The sequence below is a fragment of the Biomphalaria glabrata genome, chromosome 3 (assembly GCF_947242115.1).
Source record: "Biomphalaria glabrata chromosome 3, xgBioGlab47.1, whole genome shotgun sequence".
Lineage (NCBI taxonomy): Eukaryota > Metazoa > Mollusca > Gastropoda > Planorbidae > Biomphalaria > Biomphalaria glabrata.
In genome coordinates, this window is record NC_074713.1 from 50,591,298 (window position 1) to 50,611,943 (window position 20,646).

The 20,646-nt window shown below is 36.3% G+C and overlaps 1 protein-coding gene across 2 annotated transcripts in view; it reads left to right on the top strand.

Annotated features, from left to right (window-relative positions):
- Positions 1-20,646, top strand: part of LOC106055442 (disheveled-associated activator of morphogenesis 1-like) — a 74,258-nt gene that overhangs the window by 8,523 nt on the left and 45,089 nt on the right. Inside the window, exons 1-3 of one of the 2 annotated variants that reach the window (XM_056022525.1) lie at positions 5,149-5,261; positions 14,019-14,193; positions 16,047-16,136. In XM_056022525.1, the coding sequence (XP_055878500.1) occupies positions 14,032-14,193; positions 16,047-16,136 (252 nt within the window). In that variant the 5' untranslated portion in view covers positions 5,149-5,261; positions 14,019-14,031. Of the gene's footprint in view, positions 1-5,148; positions 5,262-14,018; positions 14,194-16,046; positions 16,137-20,646 lie in introns of those variants that run through there. The other variant, XM_056022524.1, reaches the window with a different exon arrangement.

Sequence of the window (20,646 nt, forward strand, 5' to 3'; positions counted from 1 at the left end):
TGCCCACATGTGTTAATTTGTTCACTTCTAGACATCCCATTTACTTCATGCCTACAAGTGGCCCACATGTGTTAATTTGTTCACTTCTAGGCATCCCATTTACTTCATGCCTACAAGTGGCCCACAATGTGTTAATTTGTTCACTTCTAGGCATCCCATTTACTTCATACCTACAAGTGGCCCACATGTGTTAATTTGTTCACTTCTAGACATCCCATTTACTTCATGCCTACAAGTGGCCCACATGTGTTAATTTGTTCACTTCTAGGCATCTATTTTACTCCATGCCTACAAGTGGCCCACATGTGTTAATTTGTTCACTTCTAGACATCCAATTTACTTCATGCCTACAAGTGGCACACATGTGTTAATTTGTTCACTTCTAGGCATCTATTTTACTCCATGCCTACAAGTGGCCTACAATGTGTTCATCGTTACAATGGCTTAGGAATATTCTTAACAGATTATTTTTGCAGATTAATGTCTGCGCTAGATGGCAAAATATGTAGGTCGCAGCTGGGTCTGCGTATCCACTTTGAAATACTACACTCCTCATTAATCATCACACAGTGTGCTATTTATTTTTATTGAAGCCTATATAGGGTAGTGCAATTGTATTTTAACTTTTTTTTTTATCAACAAAGTGGATGCATTTTGCCTTTTGCGGCTGTAAAACTAAACAAGTAGTGAGTTATTTATTTCATAAGGATTAAACTGTGTCACAATGTCTTTATTTACCTGTAGTCTAGACAGCTACATAGGCGGGAGAACAGAAGATGTACATCAACTCGTATGTTTAGCTTGCCGCTTTAAGGTTCAGTGGACATTAGTGCCTGGTTTCATTAGTCAAGAAATAGAACTACACGTGTGCTTTTCTCCGTGTGTGTGTGTATAAATTTTTGTGTGAGCGTTCCTTGATAGTTTTTGGTGTCTGTTGGACTTGGTAAAATACTCCCCCCCCCCCCAACCTTTCTGGACGCGTTGTTATGCTACGCGTATCTGCACACCCATTTCATTAAAGTCACGCGCCCTCCCTCTGCAGACGTAGACCTGATGATGTGTTTACAGTGTTTGTAAACATTGAGTGCAATGTAGAGAGACACGCTGCTAGACTACTGCCAGGCTACTAGTACTTGGGTTGCTACATTCAAAGCGTGCTTAGTATCATTGGCCTGACTAGTATTGTGAACAGATTTCTTTTTACAATATTGTATGGGTGGTAGGTTGTTTTATTAATTAAAATATCATTGTGTTTGTTACAGAACGTTGTTTGACATCTCCTGGTCACAAATTAGTCTTTTGTTAATTTCAATCCATAATTCGATAACTGGATGTAGGCTTAGCTAGTCTTACGAAATTAATCTTCTTTTTTTTTTTTTTGTTGAGGAAACGTCTGTAATATAGATCTATAAGATAAGAAGATAATATGAAACAATTCTCCTTTCTTTAAAAAAAAAAATAAAAAAAATCACTTTATGTCAATATATTTTGTGTCTCAGCTAATGGTTCTCTTAAAGTAACTTAAAATTAGGAGTGTTACAGTAATTACAGTGTCATCGACAGTGAGACTAATTGCACACGAGTATAGCGATGAGCAACACAAAACTGAATCATTTTAGTGTACTTTACCTATTATAGTGTGGTCCGCAATTTATTATCAAGGTAGCCAGTGCACTCATGGGCGTAACTGACCTTTCTTTGCTATGCGAAAGACACGCGAAGTTTAACGTGGTATATACATAAACTGCTTAAAAATTAGTTATTTATAAGTCACATACACATTTTCCTGACAATTTGATTGGCTAAACCTCTGTACTCTCTTATATGAGATACTGTTTTAACCCTACTGCTATTCACCCTGAAATGGAATACTAAACAGTTGCTGCGCAAGTTCCACAAGGAGATTAAAGAAAAGAAAATGTCCACCCCATGTTCGTTATCTCCTGCTCCCAGCAAAAAAATATTTGTTTGCATTTCTTTTAGTGTTTTTATATATAGTTTCTTGCATTCTCTGTTAATCAATCGCCATACTCATACAAAACAAAAGTCCCCAACAGAAGTGTCTTTATATATTGTATGCAACATTTCGATCAAACTTGTAAAAGAAAGGTGGCCTGCGTGTGATACGGTATTTGGGGGTTTCAAGTTACATTTTAAACACTGTAATCTCTGTTCTAGTTTAGCTTTCAATTTTTAAGATCCGGTTTACATAAATTCAGTAATGAACTACAGTAACGTAAAAAAAAGAAAAGAAAACGATATAGAGAAATATGGGGGAGGGAGGGGGGATAATGAATGAAGCTAAAGAAAAAAAAACATAAGAAAATAAGAAGATGAAGATTGGGAGAGAGTTTGAAATGACTAGAAGAACTAAACTTTTACTAAACAATGTCAAGGGCGCTATGCCGACACATCACTGTAACCAATGAAATAATAGGCCTAAACATTAATTTCTGCTACAAGCGTAAAAACTTAGAAATATAATTTTCCACTGCTTAAAGGCCCACGGAATTATCAGCTACCTTTTAAAATACATAGATCTAGCTTGTTTTTAGCAGAAGCACCAAAATACATAGATCTAGCTTGTTTTTACCAGAAGCACCAAAATACATAGATCTAGCTTGTTTTTACCAGAAGCACCAAAATACATAGATCTAGCTTGTTTTTACCAGAAGCACCAAAATACGTAGATCTAGCTTGTTTTTACCAGAAGCACCAAAATAGCTAGCTATGCATAATAGATCGACATACGATACTATTTTTCTAAATAATGAGCGTCATCAATAAAGGCCATTCTCTCCCAATTAAAAAAAAATACAACTTTGGCATAGGTCAAAGGTCGTTATATCTAAGGCTTGTAGGTCTACACTATGTCGATTAGCAGAATCATCAACAGAATCTTCCATTCAGGGAAAGTCAACCACAAAACAAATTCTCTACATGCGCACCGCGTTATAGCAGGGATTGTGGCAGTGTTTAGAGTACTTGATGATAAGGTTAGGGATGGCAGGGAGGTAGGCACACACGGCGAGGACTGCCAGGATGGTGTCAAAGTGAGTAGAACCTGAAGAAGTCACATCCTGAGGCAGGTCCTGGGGATTGGGGGAAGAAATAAAACAACTTGTGGAGGAGGTAAAGGGAGAGAATGAAAGAAAGGTGTGAAAAGAATGCCTCGCATTCACCTCTCCTTGACTCTGTGTGTGTATATGTATCTCCAGTCTGTGTGTATGGATGTTTGTTTATGTAGATATGAAAAAGAAAAAGGTCGATATATCTACAAGGGCGCCACCAGGCGGCTTTGTTGATTTTGTCAGCATAACTTGTTAGATACGTCATCACCACATGAATATACAAAGCATTGGTTATTTTAATCTAACAGAACAGTTCTTTTTAGTTTGTGTAGAATATTTTGTACTTTGTTGCTTGAAGGTTTATTCCTTAAATCTAACTGTTAAGTTTATTGGTTCCTTTAATCTAACTGTGCAGTGTATTGGTTCCTTTAATCTAACTGTGAGGTGTATTGGTTCCTTTATAACTGTTAAGTTTATTGGTTCCTTTAATCTAACTGTGCAGTGTATTGGTTCCTTTTATCTAAATGTGCAGTGTATTGGTTCCTTTTATCTAAATGTGCAGTGTATTGGTTCTTTTATAACTGTGCAGTGTATTGGTTCTTTTATAACTGTGCAGTGTATTGGTTCCTTTTATCTAAATGTGCAGTGTATTGGTTATTTTATAACTGTGCAGTGTATTGGTTCCTTTTATCTAAATGTGCAGTGTATTGGTTCTTTTATAACTGTGCAGTGTATTGGTTCTTTTATAACTGTGCAGTGTATTGGTTCCTTTAATCTAACTGTGCAGTGTATTGGTTCCTTTAATCTAACTGTGCAGTGTATTGGTTCCTTTCATCTAACTGTGCAGTGTATTGGTTCCTTTAATCTAACTGTGCACTGTATTGGTTCCTTTCATCTAACTGTGCAGTGTATTGGTTCCTTTAATCTAACTGTGCACTGTATTGGTTCCTTTAATCTAACTGTGCACTGTATTGGTTCCTTTAATCTAACTGTGCAGTGTATTGGTTCCTTTCATCTAACTGTGCAGTGTATTGGTTCCTTTAATCTAACTGTGCACTGTATTGGTTCCTTTCATGTAACTGTGCAGTGTATTGGTTCCTTTAATCTAACTGCGCACTGTATTGGTTCCTTTAATCTAACTGTGCACTGTATTGGTTCCTTTAATCTAAATGTGCAGTGTATTGGTTCCTTTAATCTAATAATATTGCTTATATGTACTGTGAATTTGTTCGTTTTGTTAATTAATTAATCTTTCAAGATTATTGACCAGTAATGAGAGACAGTCAACACTCCTCTATATATTAACTTATCTTTACAACTTGTTTTGAAAGGTCCAGAGTAGAAGAAAGTAATTAATGGAATTTAGGTCTATGCATTTCTATGCAGATTTTATTTTTCGTCCTTACAATGTGAGGTATTTTTTCCCCACACAAATAATGAATTATTTTCCCCAAGTCTGCAAATGTATTTCTATCATATGAACATCTTAAAATGTTTGCAATCTATTTTTGTTTCCTTCTGTTTTTTTTTTTTTTCGCCGTCACATTCTCGATGGCCGTTACAAAACCTTGCATTTAACAAGTTAAAAGAACAAAAGCAGAATTGATATTTAAAAAAAAAGGTGTTCCAGTTACCTTTTACTTTTGTTTAGGTACGGCCCAGGTGTGGACGATGAAAGCACACGTGTAATAAAGTTGTCTCAAAACATTAGTGAGACTTGTATTGTTACCTGAGCTATTTGAGCGCAAATGTCAACGGAACCTGAAACGTGGGATAGTAAATAAGATGTTTTTGAAATGGGCGTGAACACACGAGGAGCTCACTCTGAAGTGAGAATTGTTCTTTCCATCAATCTCGCGGGATAACAATAATTACATTTTGATAAGCTTTTGTTTTATTTGAGATTTACACTCAGTCTATATAGGCCAGTTACAAAACAATGAATGAAGAGGAAGTAAGAAAAATCGTCTGCCTTTAGTTGTTTTTGTAATTATATAGGTTTGTGATGTCTGTTGCTAATCAAATGAAATTAACACAAGAGTTATCTCTCGTGTCGTGCTCTTCCGTAAACTTTCGGGATTGCTTTTGGCGTCTGGTGTGCTCCGGAAGTCACGAAGTTTGACAAGAGTAAACCATTAGTTAGTGGCCAGAATTGTCTTCAGGGGATCACCTTTCCATTAAGTGATTACAGTAAGTCTTAATATGTGCATGAATTAATATGTGCGGAATGTGCATTGTACGTGTCATAGGGAAAATGAGTGTAGGCTACTAAGATTGATTACAGTAATTAGACAATAAACTATTTCGCTATGCGACCATGCGCTTAGATGTACCAGTTTTCTATTGTATTGGCAGTATAGCAAGAAAAAAAAATGTTTTTGCCACTGACTTCTGAAATCCAAAAATGTTTGGCATCCATTAAACGCGAATAATCATGATTCTGTAACACACTGGTAGCGCCCGGCCCTCTGCGTGCAGTAGGCAATTATTGTGTCAAGAGGATGGAGTTTTAACACGAAGGATTCCAAAGGGCTAATAACTCTTACTAATTATCGCCCCTCTCCCATTTATATTTGATTTCAGAATATATTTGTATTACGTGTAATCATGACCCCTTGCTGACACTGCCACATCATTACAGTTGTTGTTTATTAACAATTACCATTTTGTCCCCCATTCACGTATCATATTTATCTCAGAATTCCTGTGATGCTTCACTGACTTTCGTATGTCTCTTTGTCTTGTTCTCTATTGTATAACGCAAGGGTTCTTACATTTTTACTTCACTTCCAGGTCTGCAAATTTACTTTCGTAAAAGAAAATTGTTTAAAGATTGCAACCTTGTTTACCTTGAAATATTTTATTTGGATTATTAGATTACAGAAAAAGGAGTAGTCCTACTTTTTTTGGGGGGATATATGATCCGTTCAGCAGACATTGGCCTAAAATGTTGAAAAGCCTGGCCTTTACTCTGCTGTTGTTTTTTTTTTTTTTTTTTTGCAGTTAAGCCATCAATCGAATTCAGTTAAACTTACTTACAAATTGCAGAAAAAAAAAATTTCTAATCATCTTTATTGAACAGGTGTTCATGTATTCAAGGCTGTTCAAAATAAATCTTACTCAGAGCTGCTCTTATTCTTTTTGTTTCTGTTGTATTTCCCAGGCATAATGCAAGTATGTTGAAATCGTTTTCTTTGATCAAAGCCCATTAGACCAAAAAAAAAATCTCTCCATTGACTCACATAGAGGCTTTTTTCTTTTTTTCACATAGTAGGCTTCAACTATGATCTTTTTGAAGAACTTCTGTGATGTTTTTGAGAAATATGATTCCTCTTAGAGCCCTGTGGTTGTACAGCCTTTCATTTACGGACATGTTTCATCCGAGACATTGAAATTTTACTCTGTCTTGTTGATCCGTTCCTCCTTTGTAAGGCTTGGTCCTATTATGAGCTTGCTTGTGTCACGTGACCCGTCATGTGATCGACACTAAACTTGCTGTACTTTTTTGCAAATGTCCTTAGCGTGTCACGCAGCGTGATTGAAAAGATCAAGTTTATCTGGATGTAAGTATCATTGTGGGTAATGTAATGTACATCTAGCTTTTTATTTTAAAGAGAAAAAAGAAGACACAAAAATGGTAGTGGTTATATGACAAGGTTTACTATTTTAAAATGCGACTGGCAAAGTGGCGACAACCACGACAGAAATGTGACCCAGCATTACAAATAGAGAGAACCACTGCAGAAAAGCGATGCATTCTTTCTATCTGGATTATTCCAAAAGTGGAGAACCATCCCAGAAATTCGATGCATTCTTTCTGTCTAGGCCAGCATTAATGTCGATCATATTAAAAACATGTAGGATATAGAGTCTACCATTGAGACTGGAAGCAAACAAAGTCCTTCTATTTGTTTGTTTATTGGTCCTGAATGGTAGCACGAATGAGATGATGTCAACTGAGCAGTCAACCGTGTTATTACTTATCAGCTGCTGACGCTGTGTTTATCCCCCACCCCCCAACTGTACCCCCCCCAAAAAAATCTTCTCGCACGCCACAATGCCGTCGTTCAGGGCTTGTTAACTGGTACTAGATCTAAACCGGCCTACTGAATATTAACCCTTATCTAAACACAGTTTTGGCTGGAGTATGCTTTTGGAAAGGATCATCTCTCGACACACATAAAGTATTTCAGAGTGCAGACAGATTTATATACTTAACGTAGAGAGGCAACAATCCCAGACAATGTTACCGCACCATTAAGAAAACTATGTAGGCGTTAAAAAATATTTAAAAGAATGGGAAAAAAAAAGGGGGGGGGGGCTTGTTTCGAAGCATTACTTCTGTTCATGAGCTTATAATTGTAAAGTTTCGGTGAATTAAGACAATAAACCGAAATAGTAGAAAGACGTTGCTTCCAGTAAGAAAAATAATTTCTACTGTCTTGGTCAGTGTACTGTTGCATTGCCAACGTTTGAGACGCAGTCTTGAATTGTGTGCTGGTCTAAACTACAGAAGTGGAAATTCTAAATTTTCTAGTCAGATCACATACAATCAGATAAACAAAGAAAATATATTTTAAAAATACCTTTTAAAAAAAGGCTTATATTGAAGGAAATTAAATATTAAAAAAAAAAATCGGTCATGTAAGCCACTGAGATGTGAAAGTAGTTATAAAGTTGTCTATTATTTATAAACATTGTTAGCCAATTTAAATATTTCTCTTCGCAAGGATTATCTCTCCTTACCTTAGCACATTTCTATATTAGACGGATTAATTAATTACAACTAATTATTAATTTTTTTAAATTGATTCATGTATTGTCGTCGACATTCAATCATTTTGTAAAGTTTCACCTTGACCCGAGAAAGGGAAGTGGGAGATATAACGTGTTCAAGATTCCACCCAGAAAGAGTTGATAGTAAGCTTCCTAAAAAAGAGTTTGTAATATAATGCAAACACATAAAAAAATAAAGGTTTATACAATTGTGAGTTCTCTTGTTGAATGCTTCACTTGTATTTACCAAAACTAAATCAGCAATTTTTTTGTTCAAATACCATTTTATAATTGTCATCTAAGCATATACACAAAATACATTTCATCTTTTATGAAAGTGTCCTATATTTCTTGTTGAAGTACAAATCATAGAAGGTACAGCCATCAGAGATGTACAAGAATGTACACTATACATTTGCAAGCGGAAGTGTATGGAAGTCTAAAGATCATTCCCTAATAACACTTATCTTCACACGTGATACTCCTCTCAACAGATTGGATTGGCTTGTTAAGTGCCCCCCCCCCCTTTTCACATCACGCTTCGCTAGTTTTTCATTTTGCGTTGCTAATTCAGTTCATCGCCGACAATTTCTTGCCAACTTTTTTGTTTTCTAAAAAAAAAATAGTAATAAAGCTGGGAAGAATTTTTATTGACACCGCTTTTATGAAATGTCTACATTATAGGAAATCGTCTTACTGTAAAACCTTTCTAAGCTTACTTATCTTTTCTTGTGTTTTTTTTTTCTTTTTTTTTACTGCGTAAGTTTAATTTTTTTAATGAGAAAACTGATGCCACTTTTGTTTTTTTACACTATCTCTATTCAGGTCACATATTTTCATGGAAACTGTATCCGTCTGGGTTGGGTTTTGGACACTTTTCTTGAAAACAGCTCTAACAATTTACCTAGAAATTTGATCTGATCGATATGTTTGGGGAATGAACCACTAGCTCGTTGGCCACACTGGGGAATGAACCACTAGCTCGTTGGCCACACTGGGAAAAACGTGCCCGTTAAAATTTTTTAAAGTATCAAAACAAAGAATTTAAATTTAGATAGAGGACTAGAAAATATCATCCTCTTAACAGACGTGAATTAGGTGATAGAAAGTCTGTGCAAATCTAGAAATATATAGTCATTCTATATGTTTGTAAAATGTTTTACATATTTCGGTTGTTCCTTCAGAGTTGAAGATAGTTTACTTCCTAGTCCAAACCTCCCGCAGGACGACGGGGGATGGGAGCGGGCAAGGCTTGAACACGGGACCATCGATAAATCCAAACGACAGTCCAGTGCGCAAACCGCACGACCAGGGTGTTCCAATACCAACACACTTAGGGCGCTGCCTTCATGGGTCCGAACCCTGTCTATCGCCATCCCCCCTCTCCCCCCCCCCTCCACCATCCAGCGGGCGTTTTGATCTAGGATGTAATAGTCTTTAATTTTGAAGGGAAAAAAACGACATCTAAAACATGCAATACTCTCTGCAAAAGCACCAAAGCACAAGTGTAGTAAGATTGATATGTTAATTATAGTATCAACTTTTTTTTTTACATTATTAGATTTAATAGCCTTGCTGTTACTTGAGTCCCTGGATTAGTCAGTTGTTTTGTTATGTTAACTTTTCTCTCAGTATGTACCTAGTGTGGATGCACGGGTGATCATGTGATCATCTGAATGCAGGCAATCAACAGTGTCATTGATGTCGTCCACCACATGCTGGGATCAAGACGCCACCCCCCCCTCCCCTCTTTTGTAATAGAGTTATTGGAATGAAGGAAGATAGAGCGGCAACAATTAGGGAGGAAAGGGTTAACTGAAAACTTGTGTAAACTCTCTGATACAAGCTGCACGGAAGGTTTTTCTTTACGACATTGTCAATATTCCTGTTTTTTTGCGACATTTTAAAAATAATTAAAATAATTAATGTATGTTACCACACTTTAGTTTGCACACCAGATACACCAAAAAGGTATCTATTTATAGTTATCCCGATATTTATGAAAATTTTCAATACCGACTCGACAGTAGTCTCGCTATTTAATTTCATATTCAAGTTTTTTTTTTGCAAACAAATAAAAAAAAAACTATCTCCGCTCGTGTCACGTGTCTATGTCACGTGTCTATATGTTGGAAAGCATGAATGACAGTGAATGGGAGCAAGTAGCCAGGAAGTAAAATTATTTTTTTTTTATATACACGTCGCCGCATTGCGTGGAATGTGCCAAGTTGTGTACATTTAGACTGATCCACGCTTGGTGAACAATATGTATTGAGTTGGATCAGTCGTGTGGTAGTGTTCTGTTTGTTGTGTCTACATCTTCCTCCTCTGAAGCCATGGCAGTCATTTTGTAGCTTCCCTTTCACAAGAGACTGTCACATGACCCCCTGACCCCTAAACTTAGAATAGTATTTGTGTCGGCTATGAAGTTTGTATATTTCATTCTCCATATGAACATCCGTTTTCCTGGAAGGGTTTACTTCTTGTTCCAGATCTACATTTCTGAATAGGGTCAAAGCCGAATTTGTGTTGTTTTTTTTCCCTTTACAAACTAAAACTTTTACTTTTTTGGATTGTGCATGGATTTGAGTTATCTTCTGGGTATTTTAGTCTTAGTCTTTTGTGTATTTGTTCGTGTTATTTTGATGTTATGGTATTATTTTTTTTTTACAAAGCTTATGTCAACTCACTCTGTCTGGTAAAAAGTTTGTACAGGTTATTTCTTCCGCATCCACATCTCGGATCAAGCTGAAATTTTGCACAATTATATCTTTTACCTGACAACACAAGAATCAACTTAAAAAAAAAAATTAACCAATTAACTAATTAAGTATTGGTAATTAGTTATTTTCTTTGGTATCTTGAACAAGGGAAAGAGATCGTACTTGACAGATGTGGTGACAGATATAAGTTGAATTAGTCCCCTTGAGGACTCTTGATCTCTTAGTCAACATTTTTAATGCATTTAAAAACAAAACGATCATGTAAACATTCATAAAGATACCAACTTCTCTCCCCCTTTTCCCAACTGGTCCAGACAAGTGATAGGATCATAGAGCATTGAGACAGCTTAAAGCTAAACAAAAACAACAGGTAAATATATTTCTAATCGCACAGATGTATTATGTCTACGTTTGTCGTGTGTATAGTTATAAGACATCCAAACTAGTTGATACAATTACTTTTAATATAAGCTTTATATTTTTAAAGTGTTTTTTTCTATACATTTTTTTTTTTAGGTTGAACTGAATTCAATTTATGTTAAAACTAAAAGCACACCCATTTAAAATCGAGTTATTGAATGTCTCCCAAAACCTTGTATTTTATTTGTATTTTTTAGAAACAAATTTGTGTTCGCCTATGCTAAAATAACTTCATTAAAAAGCTAAACATAGCATTATTCGAAATTCAAAGCATAATGAAAAGAAAGAAAAAAACATCACTAGTGTAAATGGACGTTTAGAGACGTGGCGTTCATATAGTGTGACGTGTATTACTATTACACACATGAGGCTGCTTACTATTAGTGTGTCGCGAATGCGTAGAATGCTGGGTTCGTGCTTCCTGGAGTACTCTTGACACGTGACAAACATAGATACCACAAATTGACTTAAGTCCGTTTCAGCAGACAAATATAAAGTTTATTTGATACCAATAATAATAATACTGCATTCCTTGTTAGTTTACACAAGTCAAGAAATAAATCCTATCCGCATAACAGCGGTATCAGATATATGCAATACGTTAAGCTCTCCAGAGTAGATTACAAATCACGTCCGCATCTCAGCGGGTAACACTGTAAAGAATAATACAGAATAACTACTAGAAATACATGTCTCAAAAGACTACTGGCATCAACTGCCCAAGAGTTACTACCTAACTGAAGTTACTACTCGACTAGTCGCTACTGTCCGTCGCGAACCAAAAATACTACTTGACTGCCCGGTCCAAATGATACCACTTGACTGAACTAAAAGTCAACTTTATTCATTCTACTTCCTGTTTTCTACATCAGGAATTCCACGTGTCTTTTAAACTCTTAACATGACGTGAACATTAAATCAGGCAATGTCAACTGAGACTGTGACAAATAGTTACAACAGGTGGCTGAGCGGTAAAATACTTGGCTTCCGAACCGGTGTCCCGGGTTCGAATCCTGATGAAGACTGATTTTTTTTATTTCCCGATATTTGGGGGCCTCTGAGTCCTCCCTTCTCTAATAGGTACCTGACATTATTTGGGGAAAAGTAAAGGCGGTTGTTCGATGTGCTGGCCACATGACACCCTCGTTAACCGTGGACCATAAAAAAACAGATGTCCTTTAGATCATCTGCCCTATAGGTCGCATGCCCTGAAAGGGGAAACTTTACTTTACTAGCTACAACAGAGAGGAAGATGTAAGGTATTGCTCACATGGTCATCTTCAGCCTCTAGTTCAAGATCAATGGAAAGCTATGGACAGTGAAAAAACACGGGCCTCAGCTTTAGAAGAAAAGCGTACCATAGAAAAACCACCAAAGCGAAAGCCACCTTAACCTGCGATATAGGTGGACGGGATTGTCACATGAAAAAAAGTGTTCTACGAGATGAAACATAGTCGTTAAGACTGAAGGAGGTCAAGATAGTAAAAGTTCTACATCTAATAAAAAGAAGAAAAAAATTGTTAAGACTGAATAGAAAGCACTTTATGAAATTACAAAGTTGATTCTTTTTGAGTCCAAGTTCTCCAGAGTATGTAAACATTTATAAGTTACTTTATTTTGTTGTGATCATTTTATTGTTTTTTTTTTTTTTTTTTTTTTACTATTGACTGTTATTTAAAATTTGTTTTTTTTTTTCGTGAATATTTTTTTTTGTCCCCTGTTCTTTCTACCCCTAAGTACCTCAGTTCCAAAAAAAAAAAAAAGGTACCGGTATTTACAAAGTCTTACCAAAACCCTCGGGGAATAAAATGTGTTCCATGGTCTAATTACAGAGTCAGTTGTACAACTTTCTGTTATCTTTAAAATCTTTACAAATCTACCTGAATCTTTGGGAGGGGGTGGGGTGGAAGACTGTTTAGAGATGTGTGAGGCTGTTCTTAGAGGGGGGCATGTGTGTGGGATTGTTGTGGTGGGTGGAGGGGGGGGGGTGTTGTCAGGGAACAGAATCTCCGGCTTTTGCTCTACAAGGCATTTCAAAGTAATTACATTTTCTATTTGCCACCTAGACATTTCAGATCCCAATCTAGACATCTTCAGATCTCAATCTAGATTTTTTTTTAAAACACTGAGGTAGTCGCCAAAATGTATTCAAACATGAAGAGCCAACCACGTTTTCTCAATAGTTATACAAACATTAACGCAAGTCTAACACCTAGACCACTGTCGAACAAACATTTAGTAAGTAGGTATAAATTGTTTTATACACACAAGATTTCAAGTTACTTTCATTAACAAACTTGTTGAATTTTTTTTTCTTTCACTTTGAGAATCTCCGAAAGTCTAAATTGTAGCTTTTTAAAAAAAAATATATTTTGATGGAAGGGATTTTTCTTCAACTTTTCTTCTAAAACCAGAATTTTGTAAATTTTTAAATATGATATTTCAATATGATATGCTGATGTAGTCTTAATTTTTTTCTTCTGACACCATTAAGTTGTTAACTGTCATGGACTTGTAGCACCAAACTGCTGGTAGACAACTAAGCATATTAGGATATTTTTTCTTATAATTATAAAACTTGAAATAACTTCTTTGTGAACAATATTATATATTACTTTTATTACAATATAGACAAAAATCAACCTGAGATGAAATTAAATAAATGTAGAAGACTTTAGTAATAATACAAAATAGTATTTATAATAAAATCTAACTCACTACAAAAACACACGTCTTTTCTCGCAAGCGTTCTCGAGTCGTCTGTCCTATCTAAGACCGCTGACGACACTGCCGCTTATCTTCCACCATTCACAACCAATCGCTGACCTCTTCCCACCGTCACCACAGAAACACACACATACACACACACACACTCCATAACTTTTTGTCTCTCGTTTAATTAAAACAATAATGGAAAAGAAAGTCATGTGATTTTTTTTGTTATTTACTGGTACGAGTAAAAGACTCTGTTAGGGTCTGTATGGATCTGAATATTTGTGAACGTTTTTGTTTTGATTTTTTTCTCCAGGGATCACTAGGTTATGCCTGCCCGGCAGGGCTTGTGCTGGTGTCTCGGGGGTAGCCCCCGGCCCCCAGAAATAAAGCATGGGCTGGACATCGCCGCCCCGCTGCAGCCAGTGCTGCTGGACATACCGATGCCGACGGACGAAGCCGAGCTGAACACACGATTTGAGGAGCTAGTGGTGAGTAGAAAACTGAAACTGAATATTTTGTTGTTTTGTAAATTATTTATGCATGACCTGCAGTACCAAAAAATAATGAAAAGCTCTCCTGTAATATTGACCTACTCTCGTCACGGAGCGGATATGTGTACAATCACATCTCATAGAGATGAATGCCTGGACATTAGCTATAGTCGGAACGATGTCGCCCACAAAGCAGCCCCCCCCCCCCCCCCCCCGCCACTCCCATCTCCACAAAGCTGATGTATCCAAAGAAACGGTAAGTGCCAATACAGTTTGGGGTCAGTGGCGCTGTGTGCTGCAGGCTGCCTATGGGTCGCGGCTTCTCATTTTTCCCCAGGGTTGATTCCCGAAGCCTTTATGTTTACGTATAACTGCAAGACAGTATATGCTTGAATTCGGTTTTCACAGACAGGAAATGGGGCAAAGCCTCCAAACCAGAAAGCTTCGGGTAGAAGGAGCTTGTAAACCTTGCCTGGCTACCCACCTAGTTGATGGAAAACTTGAGTTCCAACCTCTTTTCTCCTATAACAGAACCAGTAAGTGTTCTCTGACTTGAAAACATTCACTATTTCTGAACATTGGCTAAATTAAAAAAAAAATTCGTGATATATTCTCTAATTCACGGTAACATTTGGATGTTTATATGTTCTTGTATTACAAAAACATCTTCTGTTTACTTTACCCGTTTTGAGCACAGCCATTGACCATTGGTCACAATTGTCACATTGTCACAGTACGTCCTGATTCCTAATTAGTTCCGCGTGATATGTGTTTTTTTTTCTTTTAAAGTTCAATAATGTCACATTTTATTTTGCATAAATAATTGTAGAACTATTTGAAAGGAACAGTCATAGGCTTATATTTACATATATACTATAACTAGACTGGACATTGAGATTTTCTAACTCTACAAAAAATGTCGTGAATTTTTTTTAGAATGTTAAATCTAGTAATTGAACATCAAAAATAAGAGTACTCTCGTCTCATTATTATTATTTTGCAATTTTTAGATACATAATCTAGAAAGATCTAGGTAATCAATCTATTTAAATGTACATAAGATGATTTAAATCAACATGAATTACTTCGATCTAAGATTTTTGAAACCTTATCTCAATGGAAACAAACAGGAAATGACTTTGTTTCATATATTTGCGTAAATATCTGATAAGTGATTTTGCATTATTTCTAAACTTTGAAAACAAAAGATCATTACTTTTTTAAGACAGAAAAGATTGATTGGGGCCACTCCCCTTAGAGTCTGAAAAAAGGGTTTACATACATAAAAATCTATCTATGTATAGGTCTGTGAATCGATCAGTCGCGGATAAGAATTTATTTCCGGTTTCCAGTCTAGATATAATATACAAGTCTATGGGAACAGTTTTGTTTTTCTGCATCATGCTTCAAGCGTTTTTGGATTCCAATTTTTTAAAAATACGTTACTTTGGTGTAAAAAAAAATATATATTGAGCAATTAAAAAGAAACAACTAATTCCCTTCTAATGTCTAGTTTACGTGTCGATAAGCTACTCCCCCCCCCCACTACCTTTCCTTCACTCCTCACTCCCCCCCCTCCCTCCAGACTTAGAAAGCTTTGATCCCGATTCATTTAAATGTGGGGTTCTAACAACTTACTTCCCTGTTAAATCTTCGTTAATGCTCTGTACTCGTTCTCTTCATTTCCTGAATAGGTTTCCCATAGAGTCATGGGCGTCAGTTTTTAGTGAGTCAATAACTAGCACGTGTAGGAGCACGTGGTCTCCCCTGTACTCTTACTAGATTACCCACAAGTCTTCAGTGCTGACAACGTATTTTACTTTCTGCTTAATTTCTTGTGTATTTGAAAGGCTGAGCTTGGACTTGACAAGACACACAGGGATGCGCTGTACGGTCTACCCGCGGAGAAGAAATGGCAGATTTACTGCAGCAAGAAGATGGTAAGTCTTGCACTGGTCCACAACACCTAAACCTTGCCCCATGCCCCTAACACGGGAGGTTCTCAATCTGTGGTGTAGCATGAACAAACTGAGAGTAGTGAACTAGGGTCAATGTTGTCTTACTCAATGTTAAACATTTACCCATGTTGTTTTTTTTTAGAATTAAATTAATAACAATAATAATCTTTAGAATCCGTGAGGAAATTTGTTTTACAATTGTGCATTGCATTATTTTAAGTTACATAACTTATCATTACTTCCGGTACTCAGTACACCGGATACATGGGTTACCTTTCCCTTAGTGTGAAAATCCCTCATAAAGTTTACCTGGGGTAAATTTTGTGTAAGTAGCTAGGCATTGGTGGCGCAGGAGTATTGAATCGCCTAACGAGAAAGGGAGAGAGGTATTATAAGTTGTTGTTGTTTTTTGGGAGGGGGGTGGTGAGTCAGCTTAAAATAGTTAACTTTATGGACAAAAAATTTTCTTCAGTCTGCGCAATGACAAGTGTTTGTGTGTGTGTATGCGTGGAAGTAACTTAGGCTGCATTGAAATACAAGAAAAAAAAAGAACGCGTGTATACTCGTTAAAGCTGGGGGGGGGGGGCTTAGAACATACGAATAAATTAATTAGGTTATTAGTGTACAACCATTTTAAGGTTTCTGAATTTAACTCCACTTACCTCGCTACATTTTAAAACTTTCACCTGCTATTTGTTGTTGTTTTTTTAGCTAGAAGTCAGCTAAAAGTGTGTTCAATGTTTTGACATTTCTGAAACTTGCAGCATTTTGTCTTTTTGCGCTATCAATCTACTTATCATCTCTATTTACTTGTCTTGGTTCTATATGTCGATGCGGAAATGATGAGCATTTTGTTTATTTTCTTGCTTATATGTCAATTTCATTTCATGTTACTTTAGTAAGTTTTGCAGAGAGTATTCAAATAAGAACGCCGATGATGTTGTATGAACTGGTTAATCAAACACTTCTCTAATTAACAATAGGATGTGCTTCTAAATTAAAAATACAATTCTGAAGCCTCCAATGCATTATGAAAACTTACAACAGTTAACAAGCAAAATATAAGCCTATATAAGGGAAAGAACTTCGCACTTACAACTATATCTCTCAATAATGTAGATGTTATTTCACTTATTCGATATGAAAAATTAATTACTTATAATATCTTGACTAATTGGTTAATTTTTTTTATTTATGTTCTGTTAGGTACAATACATAATCGTTTAAAAGTTTTAGTTGATCCGAGAATGGTGTGAGAGAAATGAGGTGTTAAATTATTAGAGGGGAGGCAACCCTACATATTTAGCCGTATCTGTGAATGATAAATGATTAGTTGCCTAGTTGTTATCAAACAAAATAATTAACTACCAGTAATTAATTGACGAATTGTTTTTTTTTATTGATTCATGTCTTGTCTTGTGAAAAAAATAACGTGTACAAACTTTTTACCAGACAGACAGAGAAACAGACAGACAGATTGATTTGTTATAAGCTTTGTAAAAATAAAGTCCTCCCATCCAACATTCTAGTACCAGCCAACTGAAAGGTTGAAAGCATCACTTTTTAAAATAATTTGATCCAACTTGTTGGAAATGACAACTTAACCTTTATAACAATGGAAGTCTGGCCGCCGTAACAATTACTTCTTATGCAAGTAAATAAAAGGTTAATTTCCTACATTTTTGTGTTTGTTAAATTATCGTGACTGGAAATGGAAACGAAAAAGAATACATACATAAAATCTCGATTGATAGAATTGTAATTGAGAGTATCTTAAAACTGAAACGAAAAAATCTGGACAGTATTTGTAATTTTAATGCGTATAGATTTATAACCATGAAGAAAAGAAATCTATTAATTGTTACCAAGAAGTCTTTTATTTTTTAAACTCTATTTCTTTTAATAGGAGAAAACTATTTTCTCGAATGAAGAGTTACCAAATGTGTTAATTTTTAACACCATTGTTTATAGTTATTAAGGAATTGACGGAACATAATAATACGATTTACTGACGGGCATGATGGCACTAAAGAATTTCTAAAAGACATTTAGTGTTAAGAGAATGAACTCACTTATGTAGCATTCTTATCTTGCGGTACAATAGTGCTGAAATGTATTGGAAGAAGATAAATAAAATACCACAGTGAAGGAGGGGATACATAGGTCAGTGCAGTGTGGTATCATATAAAGTCGTGTAGTGATGCTAAGTAGAACTGGTCAAATAAAGACAAGCAGATATCTAGATCAGCCGGTACTGTCATTGAAGTGAACGATTTGTGTAGACTCCATAGGGAAGGCTATTGTCACACTTGTAGAGCAACATTTAACTAGTTATTCAAAAAACGATATGGTGAATAGTGGATCTGCAGCATCCCGTATCTTTAGTTTTAATACAACACTCGCCGAGTCTTATTTTTACAAAAGTTTTGCGAATTTATTTTTTTTTTTATAATTTGGATTGAATAAGTCTAGAAAAACCTTTCTCTAATTGTTTCTGACTCACACCCCCCCCCTCTCTCTCTCTCTTTTATAATGGGTAGAAAAAGTTGGTACTCATCTTAATAAGCTCAACTCTGTTATATGCTCCGTCTTCCATCTCTCTCTCTTTCTCTCCCTTATCCTTCCCCACCTATCTCCTCATGCACACACACATATTCTCTTTCTGTCTTTATTCCCACCCCCCTTCTCACTCCTCTTGTTTCTTTCCGATATCCTTTTCTTCCACACCTCCCCCCTTTTCCTTATAGAATTGATCCTCTTGTTTTCTGATGTAACGTCTGTAGTTTATAAGATAAGAGATCACTTCAAATAAATTAGCAGGCGTCAAAGAGAATAAAATGTATGACCAGTTTTTATTTTTTGTTTCGTAACATTTTCGAGCGTTTCTGTTAGCGAACCGTTGAAAAACTTGTTTCTTTTTTTTTTAAATGAGCTCGATACACTCGCTTAGCTGAAAGTTTGCCGTTGCTTATTGTAACATAAAATGTGTATGCTAAACGAGAATTAATTAAATAATGAACTAAATTGGGTAGGAAAACTCCCCCTTTTTTAAAAATTGAAAAATATGGTCCAGTCTTTTTAGTAGACCAGTTCGGGGGGGGGGGGGGGGGGAATTTGAAAATCACCCCTGTCCCCCACTTGAAAGGGGTTCCCAAATGAGTGTTTGAAATTTGTTTTTTTACATTAAATATTAAATATTACACAAAATGAAGGGGCCTCCAAAGAGGTCAAGCGCCCCCCCCCGGGAGGGGGGAATCTGGGAGGTTTCTTTGCTGCCTTTAGGAGGGTTTCGAACTCCAGCCCCCTTGATAGGTAGCCCCCCCTCCCCCTTATCTTACTATCTTTAGAGCTCTAGATCTAATTTAAAAAATCACGATTTATATTCATCTTTAATATTAGCAAACAATAATACTATGTTAGCGAAACAAAACATAATACGAATACAAAGATGGGTCCTTCGAGTATTGGGGAGCTTCAAAACTACTACCCGGCAGTTTCATCTCTGAATTACATTGGAAAAATAAACAATGAGACCGCGAATGGCGCCCGCGACATGGTGTATGAAACTGATAGTCACCTCTCTCTATATATATATTAACCGCAACCTCTAGTAGAGCGTACTGACACAGGCGTTTAAATCATTTTGATTGGTCGTGTCAATACTCCAGTTGAAATAGAGGTAGCATCTAACCGACAGCTCGTGCCCAGGAAGCTATGCAAACAGAACCTTTTCATAATAGAACTGTAGATGACACGATTTAAAACTCTGGCTTCTCTAGCGTGAATCCAATACCTCCTTCTGCTCCAATTATTATTTAGTGTATGTTTTAAGCGGTTCTCACACTAGCCATAGCTACAGCTCATCTCGAATAGTTAAATTTGGGTTTTCCTGTCTGGAGTGTCCACCTGTCAGTATTTAATTTAGTTATTTCTAGAATTTTACCTATTACTAAACTTAAAAAAAAAAAAAAGGTTTGCTATTTAAATATTGTACTGGCGGGTCTAGTTTGGACGTTTTGTTTCCCCAACTCAAAGCCGCTGGTCTGAATCCTAATATGGAAGTTTTAGTCTTGATTGGATGACGTGCTCAGTCTATAAACCTAATTTGGACATCCGCCTAGCTGGTCTTTGTCCACTTCTGACTATAGACCTTAGCAAACCCTGCTTTTTGCTGTCAATCGCATTGACCTCTCCAGCTGACCTTTATTATCCACTAGATACAAATAAAAGCTTAGAGAGTGTTCTCATTAAGCACTAGACCAAGATGCGAATCCGGGACTATCGTTTTGGATAGCCGACGCACTACTGCTGAACCACTAGGTTCAGTGTCAGATTGACAGTAAGCTTGAAACAGAATTCAATGGTTTCTTTTAAATTGTAAAGCGAGAGCACGCGGTGTTACTGGCAGTTTTTTTTTACGGGGAAGGTCAGTAAATCAACAGTGCCACTATTTGACTGGACATGTCACTATTTGGCTCAAAATGACACAAGT